The 16,057-nt window shown below is 45.5% G+C and overlaps 1 protein-coding gene across 14 annotated transcripts in view; it reads right to left on the bottom strand.

Moving 5' to 3' along the window:
* TACC2 (transforming acidic coiled-coil containing protein 2) overlaps positions 1–16,057 on the bottom strand; it is a 234,864-nt gene that overhangs the window by 205,194 nt on the left and 13,613 nt on the right. For 12 of the 14 annotated variants that reach the window (XM_019988493.2, XM_019988484.2, XM_019988482.2 and 9 more), the window contains exon 2: positions 2,435–2,513. In XM_019988493.2, the coding sequence (XP_019844052.2) occupies positions 2,435–2,467 (33 nt within the window). In that variant the 5' untranslated portion in view covers positions 2,468–2,513. Of the gene's footprint in view, positions 1–2,434; positions 2,514–6,138; positions 6,158–16,057 lie in introns of those variants that run through there. The other 2 variants (XM_070780977.1, XM_070780979.1) reach the window with 2 other exon arrangements.

Raw genomic sequence — 16,057 nt, 5'->3', positions numbered from 1 at the left:
GTACTTACCACATGACCAAGCAGCTGCACTCTTGGGCTTTATGTCCGAGAAATGAAAACTTATGTTCAGCAAAAAAAAAAAAAAAACAAAAAACCCTGTCTACAAATGTCCATATCAGCTTTCTTTGTAGTAGCCCCAAACTGGAAACAACCCAGATGTCCTTCACTAAATGACGGTTTCAATGAACGGTAGCAGGGAATGCTACCCAGCAATAAAAAAGAGTGGACTACTGACATACACGACCATCTGGATGAATCTCCAGGAAATCATGCTGAGTGAAAAAAGCCAATTCCAGAAGGTCACTTACTGTGTGGTTCCTCTTATGTAACATGGTATAACATTCTCTAGCTCATCTCTATAGAGATAGAGAACAAATTAGAAATTGCCAGAGGTTAGGAATAGGGCCCCAGGGGAGGTGGATGTGGCTCTAAGGGCAACAAAAGAAATTCTGCCTCTGGAAATATTCTGTATCTAGATGGTGGCAATGTCTGTATCTGGCTTGTGAGTCTGTACTCTAGTTTTGTAAAATATTGCCCTTGGGGTAAACTAGGTAGAGGGTACCAGGCATCTCTCTGTATTACTTCTTTTTTAAAAAAAATTTTTTTAAGATTTTTTTTTTTTAATGTGGAACTCTTTTTTTAAAGTCGTTATTGAATTTGTCACAATGTTGTTTCTGCTTTCTGTTTTGGTTTTCTGGTCACCAGGCATGTGGGATCTTGGCTCCCCAACCAAGGATCAAACCTGTACCCCCTGCATTGGAAGGCGGAGTCTTAACCACTGGATCACCAGGGAAGTACCTCTTTGTATTATATCTTACAACATCATGTCAATCCACCATTCTCTCAACAACAAAAAAGTTTAATTTTAAAAACTGCAAGATTTTTAGGAAAAAACACAGGTTTCTGCCTTCTCTTGAAGGCACAGGAAAGTCTTGTAACACTGGGCCCACATTCCCACTTGGCAACCTCTGCTGGAGTTGATGGCGCCGCTCTCTTTTAGACAATGGGACAGAAGCCCGGGTTTGCGACAGTCCCCACCTCTCCCTATTGCCCCCCTCCAGCCATTTAACACCATCACTGTTTCTTCTCTGCCTCTAAAGACTGAAGTTGGCCACCTTTTCATTTCTTTTTTTAGGGACTTCCCAGGTGATCCAGTGCCTGAGACTCTGTGCTCCCAATTCAGGTGCTCCGGGTTCGATTTCTGTTCCAGGAACTAGATCCCACTAGGAGTTAACATGCCCAACTAAGAGTTGGCATGTCACAACTAAAGATCCTGTGCGACACAACTGGGACCCGGCACAGCCAAGTAAGTAAATAAATATTATCTTTTTACTTTTTTTTTTGGCTGCACTGGACGCTGCTTAAAGGATCTCAGTTCCCAGACCAAGGACTGAGCCCCAGCTACAGCAGTGAAAGCCCAGAATGCTAACCACTAGGCCAATAGGAAACTCTCTACCTTTTCTTTTGATTATTCCTGTTTTCCTGCTTGAGAAAAGATAGTAGGGAAGAGAAAAAGCTAAGGGAAAATGAATTGCCCAAGGGTGGCTTTTAGGTCCGATTTTCTCATCCAAAAAACTCTGTACTATTAATCCAAGATTTCCATTGTGTGTCAGATCAATGTGAAAGTGTTTCCCTAATTTTGTTCACCAGGGCATTGAATTACAGCTCTCAAACTTAAGATAAAATCTGTATTTATTTTAATATCCCAATATTACGCACAACTAAGCAAAGTCTATTCCTCAATTTTGAAAACCTTACCTAACATGGAAATTATAGTTCACATTTAATCTGCTCTACATTGATAGATTTTAAAACTTTTTCCAGATCTTAAGTTTTTTTTTTTTTTTTTTTTTTTTTGTGGCAGGGGGCTGGGGAGGCTGTGGTAGGGGAGTGTGGAAATGATTTTATTTTAACCTATGATATATCCATGTAGGTTAGTGGATGGGGGAGGGGCAAAATCCAGGGGGGAAAAATGAGCCAAACTCTCCTATGTCAATTTTAAAAGCATAGAATAAGAAGTAAAACTAGTTTTTATATAATTTATAAAATCAGGGCTAGACTTACTACAAAGGGCTTCCCTGGTAGCTCAGATGGTAAAGAATCTGCCCGAAGTACGGGAGACCCAGTTTCGATGCTTGGGTCGGGAAGATCCCCTGGAGAAGGAAATGGCAACCCACTGCAGTATTCTCACCTGGAGAATCCAATGGACAGAGGAGCCTGGGGGGGGGCTACAGTCCATGGGGTTGCAAAGACTCAGACATGACTGAGCTGAGTGACTAACATACACTTAATATGAAACTTCTGAAAATGGAATGAGAAACACCTACACGAATACAGAGAGGAGAGGAGACGGGCAGAGAGGAGATGCTGGAAATGTCTAGTCAGTGTCACTCAAGAGCCCGGAGCAGGTCAAGGGGAAACCCCGTGACACCCACCTGGTTGCCTGAGGAGCTGTTCTCGTTGCCCATGACGACTCAGGGTGCTCAGCGTCCCTCCGGATTTGATTAGTGCCGACTGGAAGAAACAAAAGGGTATGTACATCTGTAAAACTGAAGGAGGTCTGGGGCTTTTTTCTGCCTACTCATCTCCCCGAACTTAAAAACCAGATGATGGGGAGTGTTTATCTCTAGAGTCACATCATGGAAAACTGCATTTGAAGGGTTTTCCTTTGCGAAGTGCCACCCAGCCGTCCTTCCCAGTACAGGCTGGTGTTTAACTCCCACCCATGGTTGGCAGACACTTCTGAAAGACGAGTTTGTTACTGAGTCTCTGACTTAACGCCAATGTACACACATACGGATATATACAAACGGAGTGGCAAAAGGGGCTGGTGTGCCAAGGAGAGCATGAGACATGCCCTGTCAGAGTGTTTTCTGTTTCCAATTGTGTTCGGTTTGGAAATCCAGAGCGTGGCTGGGGTCCCATTGTCGGGGACAGCAGAGCTGGGTGCCTAACATTAGCAGGCGTGAAATCCACTGCTCCTCGGGAACATGTGGTTTTGATATTTTTTACTCTAAACACTTGTTTCAGCAAATCAGTTTCACTTCTGCACATATTTCTCTGAAGGCAGCATGGTTTTCTTGCTGAGGAAAATGGGTTGTTGTTGCCAGACAGTGAATAAATAATCATGAAAGGCGGCTTGCTGCCCGGACACCCAGAGTCACTGCATCGGGCTCACTTGATGACACTGCTTATTAATCATCGTCATAATGAAGGTGCTTCCCACACAGCCCACGGAGAAACCCAGGATGTCTGCTGACATCACCCAACAGAGTTCCAGCTCTGAGACCCCATAAGAGAAGCAGGAGTGGGACTATTTGTTCACTTTTCCAGGTGGAGAAACCAAGTTTCAGAAAGCTTTTAAAATTACAGACTTTTCAATACATGCACCCCTGTGTTCATAGCAACACTATTCACAATAGCCAAGCCATGGAAGCAACCTCAGTGTCCCTTGACAGATGAATGGATAAAGAAGATGTGGTACTTTATACATAATGGAATACTACTCAATCATAAAAAAAGAATAAAATAACGCCATTTGCAGCAATATGGCTACTAGGTAAGCTTTTATATATAGAACAGATAAACAACAAGGTCCTACTATATAGCACAGAGACCTATATTCAATGTCCTATGATAAACCATAATGGAAAATAATATTCTAAAAAAGAATGTGTATATGTATGTATTGGCTTCCCTGGTGGCTCAGTGGTAAAAAAATCTGCCTGCCAATGCAGGTAATGTGGGTTCGATCCCTGGGTTGGGAAGATCCCCTGGAGAAGAAAATGGCAACCCATTCCAGTATTCTTGCCTTGGAAATCCCATGGACAGAAGAGCCTAGCAGGCTACAGTCCATGGGGTGCAAAAGAGTTAGACACAATTTAGCGACTAAACAACAACATATGTGTGTGTGTGTATCTGAATCACTTGACTATGCAGCAGTAACTAACAACATTGCATTTTTTTTAACAAAATAAATGTCGTTTAAAAAATTTTTGTTTTTATTTTTGGCTGCACCATGTGGCATGCAGGAGCCTACTTCCCCAACCAGTGATCAAACATGAGGAGCACCAAGTCTCAAATCACTGGACTGCCCAGGGAACCCCCACCATATCACTGTATTAAATCAACTATACTTCAATAAATAAATAAATTAAACTACAGACTTTTTGAGCTGGAGCCTTCAGATCAGATCAGTCGCTCAGTCGTGTCCGACTCTTTGCGACCCCATGAATTGCAGCACGCCAGGCCTCCCTGTCCATCACCAACTCCCGGAGTTCACTGAGACTCACGTCCATCGAGTCAGTGATGCCATCCAGCCATCTCATCCTCTGTTGTCCCCTTCTCCTCCTGCCCCCAATCCCTCCCAGCATCAGAGTCTTTTCCAATGAGTCAACTCTTCACATGAGGTGGCCAAAGTACTGGAGTTTCAGCTTTAGCATCATTCCTCCCAAAGAAATCCCAGGGCTGATCTCCTTCAGAATGGACTGGTTGGATCTCCTTGCAGTCCAAGGGATTCTCAAGAGTCTTCTCCAACACCACAGTTCAAAAGCATCAATTCTTCAGCGCTCAGCCTTCTTCACACTCCAACTCTCACATCCATACATGACCACAGGAAAAACCATAGCCTTGACTAGACGGACCTTTGTTGGCAAAGTAATGTCTCTGCTTTTGAATATGCTATCTAGGTTGGTCATAACTTTCCTTCCAAGGAGTAAGCGTCTTTTAATTTCATGGCTGCAGTCACCATCTGTAGTGATTTTGGAGCCCAGAAAAATAAAGTCTGACACTGTTTCCACTGTTTCCCCATCTATATCCCATGAACTGGTGGGACCAGATGCCATGATCTTCGTTTTCTGAATGTTGAGCTTTAAGCCAACTTTTTCACTCTCCACTTTCACTTTCATCAAGAGGCTTTTGAGTTCCTCTTCACTTTCTGCCTTAGAGATCACCAATTTAATCCAGTGGGAAAACAGGCTGCAGAGAAGGCCAGGCATTTGCCGAAGACCCAGATGGAGAAGCCAAAGCTGGAAACAGATCCCAGTCTCCTTCCTTCTGATTCAAGATTCTTCCATGGCAGGATGGCTCAGCAATGGACTTACTCAAAATAAAACATGTCCATCGATTTGCTTAGCCATTCAACCAACATTGAGTGAGTAGCTACCACATACTATGTGTAATTAACAGTCCCAGGAAAATAAAATATAAATTTTTGAACAAGTCCAGTTAGAAAGCCCCCAAGAGAATGGATACATGTGTATGCATGACTGAGTCCCTTTTCTGTCCACCTGAAACTATCACAATATTGTTAACTGGCTATACTCCAACATAAAAAGTTTTTCAAAAAATTAAATAAAATGCCCCAGAGAAAATTATGAGTGGCATCACTGTAATGATCAACTCTCTCCCTCCTAACTCTTTAATCAAAAAGTTGCAATTGCTCAATCCTTTTTTGCCATTTGCTGTTTATAAGATGGACCAAAAAAAGGAAGCATATGCTCAATTATAGAATGTAAAATGTTCATTTATTTAAAATCAGTCACTTCAGTTTATCTTTTCTATTCATTTTCAAAATGATGCCTCCCTAGGAAACACGGTGAGTGTTAAAATCACTGTGCCCTTCTCCATTAAAATAACTTACTTGCACCTGCCAGGCCAAACCACACACAGCTGGAATTACACATGATTCGATGCAACATTCATTTTTCAAACTCATTCACCAAATAAAATTCAATCAATTTTCTTAAGAATCAGAACATCTAAATTAGGTTTTCACTTTTTCAAATTTTTATTGGAGTACAATTGCTTTACAATGTTGTGTGAGTTTCTACCCTACAGCAAAGTCAATCAGCTGGACATATTCATTTATCTCCTCTTTTTTAGATTTCTTTCCCATGTAGGTCACCACAGAGCGCTGTGTAGAGTTCCCTGTGCTATACAGCAGGTTCTCATTACTTATCTATTGAACTAGATTTTTTAAACTAGCTTTTAAAACGGCCTCTGGCTCAGTGTAAATTTCAAAACCTCCTGGAGGGAAGCCTGACTGTGTCTGGAAGTCTCTCCCAGTGACGTCTAGAACTGCCCCGCGTTGGGCTTCCCCAAGACCAGAGGGGTAAGTACCACTCTGCCATCTACTTACGGTCGGGGATAGTCTGTTGACTTTGGAGGCCGAGGCCCACGGAAAGTCTGCGTGTCAGCAACTGGACTTTCTCTTCCTCCATTCAGAAGCGGCGAGGTCTAAGCAGAGGCACTGACCCACCTAAAGCCGTCGGGCAAGCAGCCCAGTCTCCACCCACGACGCTGACACAAACCAGCTGCACCCCATACCTGGGCAGAGCCTGCTAGCCACGCAGTGAATACACAGACATCAGCATTTCCCAGCCCGTTGAGGCTGGCCTTTCACGAGGAGGATTTTCCCCGTTTGTACATGAGCTGGGCTCCTTTCAGCAAAGGCTTATCTAAACCAACACTGGCCCCTGTGATCTGATTGGCCGCACCTAGGGGAGCAGGGCTGCCCTGCCCCGGGAGCAGGGGCACCATGAGTCACTCTCGCGTCCTTGCAGTTCAGAGAGGGGGCCAAACCTTTCCTTCTAGAAAATGCTCCAAGGGCTTCCTGTTTGCACCTGGGAAAATTCCACCGTAAATAACGTGGAAAGACAAAGAAAACTTGTGGAAACAGGATGACGCCAGAAGTCTGGCACATGTTTATGGTGTGATGCGTGCAGAATGTACTTACCCAGGCGTGGCTTGAGTTTCAACAAGTGAAGTTGTAAAAAGCCCAGACTGCGGGTAGGCAGACCTGTCCGCCAGAGAAGGAGGAGGCTCTGCAGCCCGAGGGTGGGGCTGGAGATGGGCGAGCCCCCGAAGACCCTTGTGTCCGGCAGCTTCTTTCCTCCCCCGTATTCCAGTGATTAACAATCAGCCACTTATTTTCATGAATGCAGCCAATTTTAACATATAATATGCATATATTTTTTGTAGTGGCAGACTTTCATTCATTCTGCAGAAAACTCTTACTTCTGTCCCCACTGTGTGACTACTCCAGGGAAACAAGTCAGCATTTCATCAAAGGTTTCCTGGAGACCAGGTGTCAACAAACTCAGAGGAGTGTCAGGACCTCCTTGGAGGGGAAAGTTGAATGTGGAGGGGGATCTCAGGGCCCCACTTCTGGTTCAAACAGAGCCGAAGTGTGTATGTTTCAGCAGGCAATGGATAAGTGAGTTGAGATCGATCCATACAGTGGAATATTATTCAGCCATAAAAAGGAATAAAATTCTGACACATGCTGTAACTTGGACAAAACTTGAAAGTACTATGTTAAATGAAAGCAACCAGACACAAAAGGTCACATATTATGTGACTTTTTTTGACATGAAATGTCCAGAATAGGTAAATCCAGAGAGGCAGATACAAGCATTGTGAGTGTATCAAATGCCACTTAATTGCTCACTTTAAAATAGTTAATCCATTTGCAGCAACAGGGATGGACCTAGAGATTATCATTCTAAGTGAAGTCAGACAGAGACAAGTATATAATGTCATTTATATGTGGAATCTAATAAAAATGATACTAAGAAACTTTTATAAAGCAGAGGTAGGGACTTCTATGGAGATCTGGTGGTTAAGATGCTACACTTCCATTGCAGGGGTGGTGGGCAGGGTTTGATCTCTGGTCAGGGAACTAAGATCCCACATGTGCTGTGCAGATTAATGTATATACCCTACTATATACAAAATAGATAACTAATAAGGACCTACTGTATAACACAGGGAACTCTACCCAGTATTCTGTAACAACCTATATGGGAACAGAATCTGAAAAAGAATGGGTAACTCACTTCGCTGTACACCTTAAATTAACACAACATTGTGAATCAACTATACTCTAATAATAATAAAATAAAATGGTTAATTTTGTGTCATGTGAATTTCACCTCAATTTTTAAACGTGAATGTGTTTCATATCTTGAGATTCTGCATAAGATATTGCTTGAAAAAAATAAATCTACTACTGGGGGAAAATTTTGCAAATGATTGCTTTTAGGTTTACTAATACTAGAATTCCATAAAATTGAGAATTCAAGGGATAAAAAACAAGAACATTGGCCTACCCTCATCCCCGACGCCCATCAAAAAGGCAAAAGAGAATTCTTCTAGGGAAGAGGAACTTTTTAAGCAAAATATCTTAGATAAGTCAATAGGGAATGAAGAAAGGTCCCAAGCAAGTCTCCAGCAGGTGAGCAAACATAGCAAAACCCTGACAAAGAGAAGGAGGGAATGGGGGGCTCCCTCCCAAGGAGAGGGGTGAAGGGCAGAGAGAAGATGGCCAACCCAAATGGCAGAGCCCAGTAAAGACCGTGAAGGTGGGGGATGTTCGGTATTCAATTTTCAGCTGTGTACACTTCAGCAGGGCAAATCCCCTCCAGGAACCACTCCCTCGGTCAACTCTGCAGCCTCATCTGTTGCTGTGACCACCACTAGCCCCTGGACCACGTCTACCGGACATTAAGCATCGTCGTTGACAGCTGTCTCACTGCTGTTGTCCTGACCACCACCAGGCATCAGAGTCACTGCCACTGGGGAAGAGAGTGAAGGAGTAGACAGACTTCTACTCAGGAAGTTTCTATCCCAGGAACCAGTGCTCAGCCTCTTAAAAAGACAGATTTTCCAGACACAGGGGATGGACCCAGAGGCGGGACACCATGGATTCCAGAGTACCTTCATTCCTTAGCCACGACCCCTTTTCAAGGCAATACTCTGATGGGACCCCAACAGCAGTCTTATCACAGTCTATACGTGTTCATAGCTGATCAGCTTCCCTCTCTTTGTGCTGTTTTCTTCCAAGCTGGACATTCAGCAACTGACCAGTCTTCGCTTCCTGCCACAGATGGCGAAAGGCTCATGTATGTGAGCTCCGTCATCTGTCTCTGGGACAACCTGCCTTTGGAGGCAGGATAAGGTTGTGATTATGAACAAGTCCCTGGGGCCAGAGCACTGCCCAGGGAACACCAACTCCACCACGTACCTGATGTATGCTGCTGCTGCTGCTGCTAAGTCGCTTCAGTCGTGTCCGACTCTGTGCGACCCCATAGACAGAAGCCCACCAGGCTCCCCCATCCCTGGGATTCTTCAGGTAAGAACACTGGAGTGGGTTGCCATTTCCTTCTCCAATGCATGAAAGTGAAAAGTGAAAGTGAAGTCGCTCAGTCTTGTCCGACTCCTAGCAACCCCACGGACTGCAGCCTACCAGGCTCCTCCATCCATGGAATTTTCCAGGCAAGAGTACTGGAGTGGGGTGCCATTGCCTTCTGCTGGCAAATTGTTTAACTTCTCTGTGCTCAGCTTTTCCATCTCTAAAATGGGAATCATAACAATTCGTCCCTCATGACTATGGTGAGATACGTTCCATAAAGCTCTTGCAATAGATTAAGCACTTGATAAATTGTTGGCTATTATACTATAACTGGCAGTGGGTTTCTTTGGAGCCCCCAGCAGGCAAATCCCACAGCGAAACAAAGCTTATGCTGCCTTCTTTTTTATCCCTTCAGAAAAGTCACTAGTTCAGGTGTTACTAACTAGAAATTGGTATATCAGCTAAACTGACTTGTGCATTAAGAGACAAATGTTGATGAAGACTATGTATAACATAGGCCAATGAGAAGTACATGGTTTCAAGAACATTGACAAAGCAATTGACATTGAAATATTTACTGGGCAAGTGACACGTCGTTCCAATTCTGTCCCTCTATATGATCATCGCTAGGTGCCTAATGGTAATCTAACTAGAGTTACTCTATGTCCCTGGGTGAATGTAACTGCACTTGTTCAAAAATGATCCACAGTTTAGGTTTCTAATTGATTCAAGGCAGCTCGCCACAAGCAAGACTGAATTCACAAAGGTTTCTTCTACCCACCTAATCTCCTGTAGATTCAAATATAAACTTTGTTTTAAAAGATAGTTGTTTGCAAGAATTTTTATTTTTCAACTGGTGTATGGATTGGTGTCACATCATCATAGCTGCAAATATAAACCAGGACAGCCTTTTTTCCCTTTTTTAAAAAGACATTTATTTGGCTGTGTCAAGTCTTAGTTGTGGCATGAGGGATCTAGTTTCCCCACCAGGGATCAAACTCCTGCATTGGAAACGTAGAATTCCAACCACTGGACCACCAGGGAAGTCCCAAGTCAGGACTCTCTTCAGTTCATTCACTCAGTTACTCATCTATTTAGTAAATTCTGAGCTCTTTCTACATGCTAAGCACTGAGTTGCTTATGTTCCCCTGCACTTACAGAAAAACTATTAATATGAGGCAGGTGTATTCTTTCTGTATGGATAAACAGTTGAAGTCCAGGAGAGAGTAAGAGGAAGAATGGAGTCTGGTTGGCCCCAACCCCAGTATTCAATGAACAATGTAGTGCGGTCACCCTGGAAGATTTTCACCTAGAGTCCAAAGGTAACTAACTGCCTTTATTGCTCACTCATTTATTTCTGTAGCAGAACATGGAGTTTCCAGCTGTTGTCCACTGAAGTTTCTTGGAAAGGCCCCAGCTTATGAATTCCGCCCACTAATCTGGAGGAGGGTAGAAGGAAAAGTTTGGGCTGGTGATGAACAATCATGGCTGGGGTAGCCTAGCGGGGGTGGGTAGCCAGAAGCATTGCTGAGAGAAGCCAAAAGCATCACTGGGGAAATGGGACTTGGAGTCAAGTCCGACAGAGGAGGGGATGAAGCCAGGAGAACCAGCACAGCAGCTAACCTGTGCAGAGCAGAATGGGGGTGGAGGACTCGGCTCAGAACCCAGATTGTGCTGTCTGGGCTGACCCCCTACTTTATCTGCTGTGGACAGGGTCGGAGGCACAAGGAGTTGGAGAAACGAAGTTGAGATCTTGCAGGCCTGGTTTCATCGATGATAACACCTGGACTCAGAGAGGTTTTGCAGCCAAACTCCCACTGTCCTGTGAACAATCTACTGGGATGTGTCGATTCATCAATCTCATTGAGTTTTCTGTGCTGGGCTTTTAATTCTCTATTTTAAAAACTCTTTTTTGTGTGTATGGGGGAAAATGTATATATTTTACAGGCTTAATACATTTTGATTCTTCTTCAGCTTTGAATCGTCTCGACTGTTGACCTTGGAGATCACCTTCTCCAACACAGATGAGGAAGTGGAGGCCTAGAGGGTGAAAATGATCTGCCTGTCCTCTCACAGCAAACCCGAGCTGGAACCAGAACTGGACTCAGACCAGGTTTGCTTCCAAGGGGCAGGCTGCCCTGCCAAGGCCTTGGCAGGCTCCGGAGTGGTCTCCAGACCAGCCTAGCAAGATCAGATAGACCCATCTTTCCTGCCTGGCACTGCCTTCCGGGCACAGTGGCCTCCGGCCATTCGAGCCCCATGTCAGCCCAGGATGTGGGGAGCCCTGACTGGGAGAGAACGCTTGCTCACTGGCAGCGAGCTCAGATTCACCTGACCCAGCAGCTCCTTTGGCTGCTTGGCAAACCCAGTGACCTCAGCTAGCTGCTGTTCCCACAAATGGCCCCAACCCTCACTCCAGGCAAGCAGCAGCCTCAGCCTCTTCCTCCAGTGGCTGAATTCAGTTCTTCTAAGTCCCTACCTTGCACAGCTGAGCACGGAGCTACTTATAGCTCTGTTATCATGTTCCTGTTTTAATACAAACAAACACCCGTAGCCTGGGAAGGGGATTTATTAATATTAAGAGGCACTGCCTGCTTTCTGCCCTGGCAGAGGCCCTCCCTGAGCACTGCGGACCTGGCTGCTCCAGGGGTTTGAGTGAAATCACAACTCTTCCTTCATATCCTCCCTTAGCCTCTTGTCTTCTTCTCTCTCTCATCTCTGAAAGTCAAAGTTGCTCAGTTGCATCTGACTCTTTGTGACCCCATGGGCTATACAGTCCATGGAATTCTCCAGGCCAGAATACTGGAGTGGGTAGCCTTTCCCTTCTCCAGGGGAATCTTCCCAACCCAGGGATCGAACTCAGGTATCCTGCATTGTAGACAGATTCTTTACCAGTTGAGCCACCAGGGAAGCCCAAGAATACTGGAGTGGGTAGCCTATCCCTTCTCCAGCAGATCTTCCTGACCCAGGAATCAAACTGGAGTCTCCTGCATTGCAGGTGGACTCTTTACCAACTGAGCTATCAGGGAAGCCCCCCCATCTCTGAAGCCACCTGGAAACTTTGATGTGAAAAGTCGAGTCTCACAGAACTTAGAAATCACCTGTTCTCACACCATGGAGATCAGACACAAGAGTCTGCAGGTGAGCGGCTGGGCCAGTTATTAAGTTCTTGTTTCTCAGCTCCAAATCCACTCTATTCAGATGCTGGGAGACTCTGAAAACCCCATTTCTGCTTTGCCAGCTGCTCCTTGAGAGTCTCTGCCAGGGGAAGGCAAAGCCCAGAGGAGTGAGGCAGAAGTAAGGCACGCAACTTCCTGTCTGCCTCCCGCTTCTGGGAGCATCACCCCAGGCTCACCGCTCCCCCTCAGCAGCCAGTCCCCTCCCGGGGGCAGCAGAGCAGTCCAGTTTTCCCAGCTCTCACAGAGCTAGCCTCACAGACATCAGTCCCAACTGACTGGAAATCCCTCCACAGAGGTCTGAGGTCCCCTTCTGTGGGGCCCCTCCTCCACACCCCTAAATAATAACCCCTACTTCTCTGTGCTCCCTAAGCCCTAAGTGTGACACCTGCTTCCTGCAGTGGCTGCCTTCCATCATCCCTTAGAATCTGCCTTTGCTATCTGCCTAGATAGCAATCCTTTATATTAAATTCTTGCTGTTGAAATACCTGGAACATTCTGCCTTCTGACTTGACTCTGATATGCTGGCAGAGCTGAGATCAAACCCAAGTCTTCTTTCTCCTGGTTCCAGACTCTCTGTCTTGAAACCCAATAACCATGGGTCCAATTAAATGAAAAAGTAAAGCGAGTTCACTCCATCAGCAGTTCTAATTTTTATGGTGGCTTAGCACTAAGTCGTGTCTGACTCTTTGCAACCCCATGGCCTGTAGCCCACTAGGCTCCTCTGTCCATGGGATTTCCCAAGAAAGGATACTGGAATGGGTTGTCATTTCCTTCTCCAGGGGATCTTCCCAACCCAGGGATGGAACCCAGGTCTCCTGCATTACAGGTGATCTCTTGCATTGCAGGTAGATTCTTTACCAACTGAGCCACCAGGGAGGGAAGCCCTTAAGGGAATTGTTTAGGCTTCCCCATCACCAACAACGTACTTGAACCCAATTACAACCTGGCGTTTCTGTCATCCAAATGTCAATCTCTATTTCCAACTATTAGAATTGGGAGGGACTACAGCTCTGGCCTCTAAGGCTCCCAAGCTTTTCACATAATGGCACACAGAATTTATTGTTGTTGTTTCGTCACTAAGTCGTGTCCGACTCATTTGCAGACCCCATGGACTGCAGCCCAACAGGTTCCTCTGTCCATGGGATTTCCCAGGTAAGAATACTGGAGTGGGTTACCATTTCCTTCTCCAGGGGATCTTTCCGACCCAGGGATCGAATCTGCATCTCCTGCATTGGCTGGTGGATTATTTACCGCTGAGCCCCCAGAGAAGCCCCCACACACAGATTACGATCACATAAATATAGCCCCTGATTGGGAACAAGGCTCCTGGATGGCTTGTCCACTGTCCAGTCCCCACCTGGTCACATCAAGAATTGAGGATATCAAAATCTTGTAACCTGTCTCCCCAGCAAAGGGTCACTGGCCTAGAGTGGAGAAGCAGAGAGCTAATGTAAGGCTTTTGTTGACAGATGTTGAGCATTAGGCCAGAGAGTTTAGGTAACTGGCCCCAGTGTAAAGAGCCTCACTCTTGGTGGAGCATCCCAGCTCTCCTCCATCCTGCAGCAGGCCAGGCTGGGCTCCTTCTCAAGCCCAGCTCAATATTCCTCCAGAGAAGGAATGGTCTTCCTGTAGCAGAACAACTTGATTTAATCTGTGTAGATGCAAACACTGGCAGGAGCTGAAGCTCAGGAAAATGAGTTGTTTACCCGGCTCCCGTGTAAAATGACAGCACTTGGGGTTTGGTTCCTGAAGTGGAAGGTCAGAGAAGAGGTCGCAAGGTCAGAGAAAGGAACTGGGGGCTGGAGGAGATGAACCTGGGCTTTTGTGTGAGACAGAGAAAAAGGTAAAGGGGCGGTGGAACTTCCCCTGAAATGGGGTAATTTGAATAATAAGAATGTCTAACATTATTTTAAAGTTGTTTTCTGTTATCGTATCACAAAGTCTCATGTACAGATGTGAGAGCTGGACAATAAAAAAGGCCGAGCACCGAAGAATTGATGGCTTCAAACCGTGGTGCTGGAGAAGACTTTTGAGAGTCCCTTGGACAGCAAGGAGATCAAGGCAGTCAATCCTAAAGAAAATCAACCCTGAATATTCATTGGAAGGACTGATGCTGAAGCTCCAGTACTTTGGCCACCTGATGCTAAGAGCTGATTCATTGGAAAAGACCCTGATGCTGGGAAAGATTGAAGAGGAGAAGGGGAGGACAGAGGATGAGATGGTTAGATGGCATCACCGACTCAATGGACATGAGTTGAGCAAGCTCCAGCAGATGGTGACGGACAGGAAAACCGGGCGTGCTGCAGTCCATGGGGTGGCAAAGAGTCTCGGACACAACTGAGAGACTGGGCAGAACAGATCACAAAGCCCTTCTCTCTCCCCAGATTTTCATGCTGCGTTCACCAATGCTTCGCAAGTACTGTGTCTTGCTTTGTTTGGTTTTTGGCTATGACTGGGGTTTGCAGCTTGAAGAAAGGGCTGCGTTTTATTCATATTTGAGTCAGTACAATATGGAACAAAGACAGCATAAAGTAGGGGCCTGACGTAGAGGAGACAGAGAGTACCATAAACCTTTGGGGATTCCTGGAAATCTGAGAGTGGACTTTGGAGATCTCATAGGCATGGACTTGAACTGGAGTCTAGAAGGGCAGGGAGGTCTGCAGGCATTGTGGCAGAGCTGATGGCGACCTCCAAAAGGGTTCAAACCAAGGGGCACCTCCCAGAAGTACTGCGGCCAGTGCCCCCGGCCCTGTGGTGAGCCGTCGTGACCCACGCCTCCGCGGGAGACCCTCCAACACTAGCAGGTGAAGAACGCTACGGCATTTCTCAAAGCTGCTTGTTGTTTATGGCATTATGGCGGACGCCATAAACAAGTTCCGTGCCTCTGATCTCCATGCCCCATCGAGGAATCGTCTGGACCCAGAGAGGTGTTCATGATTGTTCATTGCTCATGTCATTTTATCAGACTCTCTGCATTTCAAATTGCATCTGAACCATCACAGGCAACTGTTATTCAATCAGAATTCAATGCCTATTCTCTAAATCTCTCCAAATAAATTATTCCAATTTTAAATTTAAAAAAGGGCAGGGAGAACCTAGCTGACATCTGGGTAAACATGTATTTATAAACCTAAATAAAATCCACAAAAATAAAAGTCGGGGATCACACATATTGTTTGTATTCTTTTTGAAACTTCTTTTTTTCCCATTTAACAGTAACATATCAAAAATATTTTCCCATGGCTACAGTATCGTATTTAATAGCTACAGTGCATACTAAGTGGTTGACAAATTTTAGCTGTTTAAAAACACACATCTCATTCCTTATACCTTCTTTCTGCCTGGGATGGTGGGGGAGGTTGTAGAGTGAGGCAGGTGGTGGGGGGCGGGCGGGGGACGGTGTGTGGTTAGCCTAGACCGGCTGCCCTAGGTTAGATGAAGCAGGAAGGTACTGAATCCAGAGATTTGTGAAGCGGGGATAGACTTAGGGGCACAATCAGGTTGGCAGGATCAGAAATCGGGGCAAGGACAGAGCCAGCACAAGCAGATAGGGTGGAGAGGGGAGGATTCTTGGGTCAGGAGAGTTCTGGAGCCCTATGCTGCTTTTTAATGGGGAGACCCCGGGTCTCCACTGGCAGTCACATCCCAGGATATTTGACACAGGTCTTGAAAGGTCTAGTTCATGAGCTGGAATCTGGTTCTTTGGGGACAGAGGCCAGGTATTCATGGTAATGATGCCCTCCCCT

Source organism: Bos indicus, chromosome 26 (assembly GCF_029378745.1).
Source record: "Bos indicus isolate NIAB-ARS_2022 breed Sahiwal x Tharparkar chromosome 26, NIAB-ARS_B.indTharparkar_mat_pri_1.0, whole genome shotgun sequence".
Lineage (NCBI taxonomy): Eukaryota > Metazoa > Chordata > Mammalia > Artiodactyla > Bovidae > Bos > Bos indicus.
Note: the sequence above shows the minus strand (reverse complement) of the source record. Positions and strands in the feature narration are given on the sequence as shown.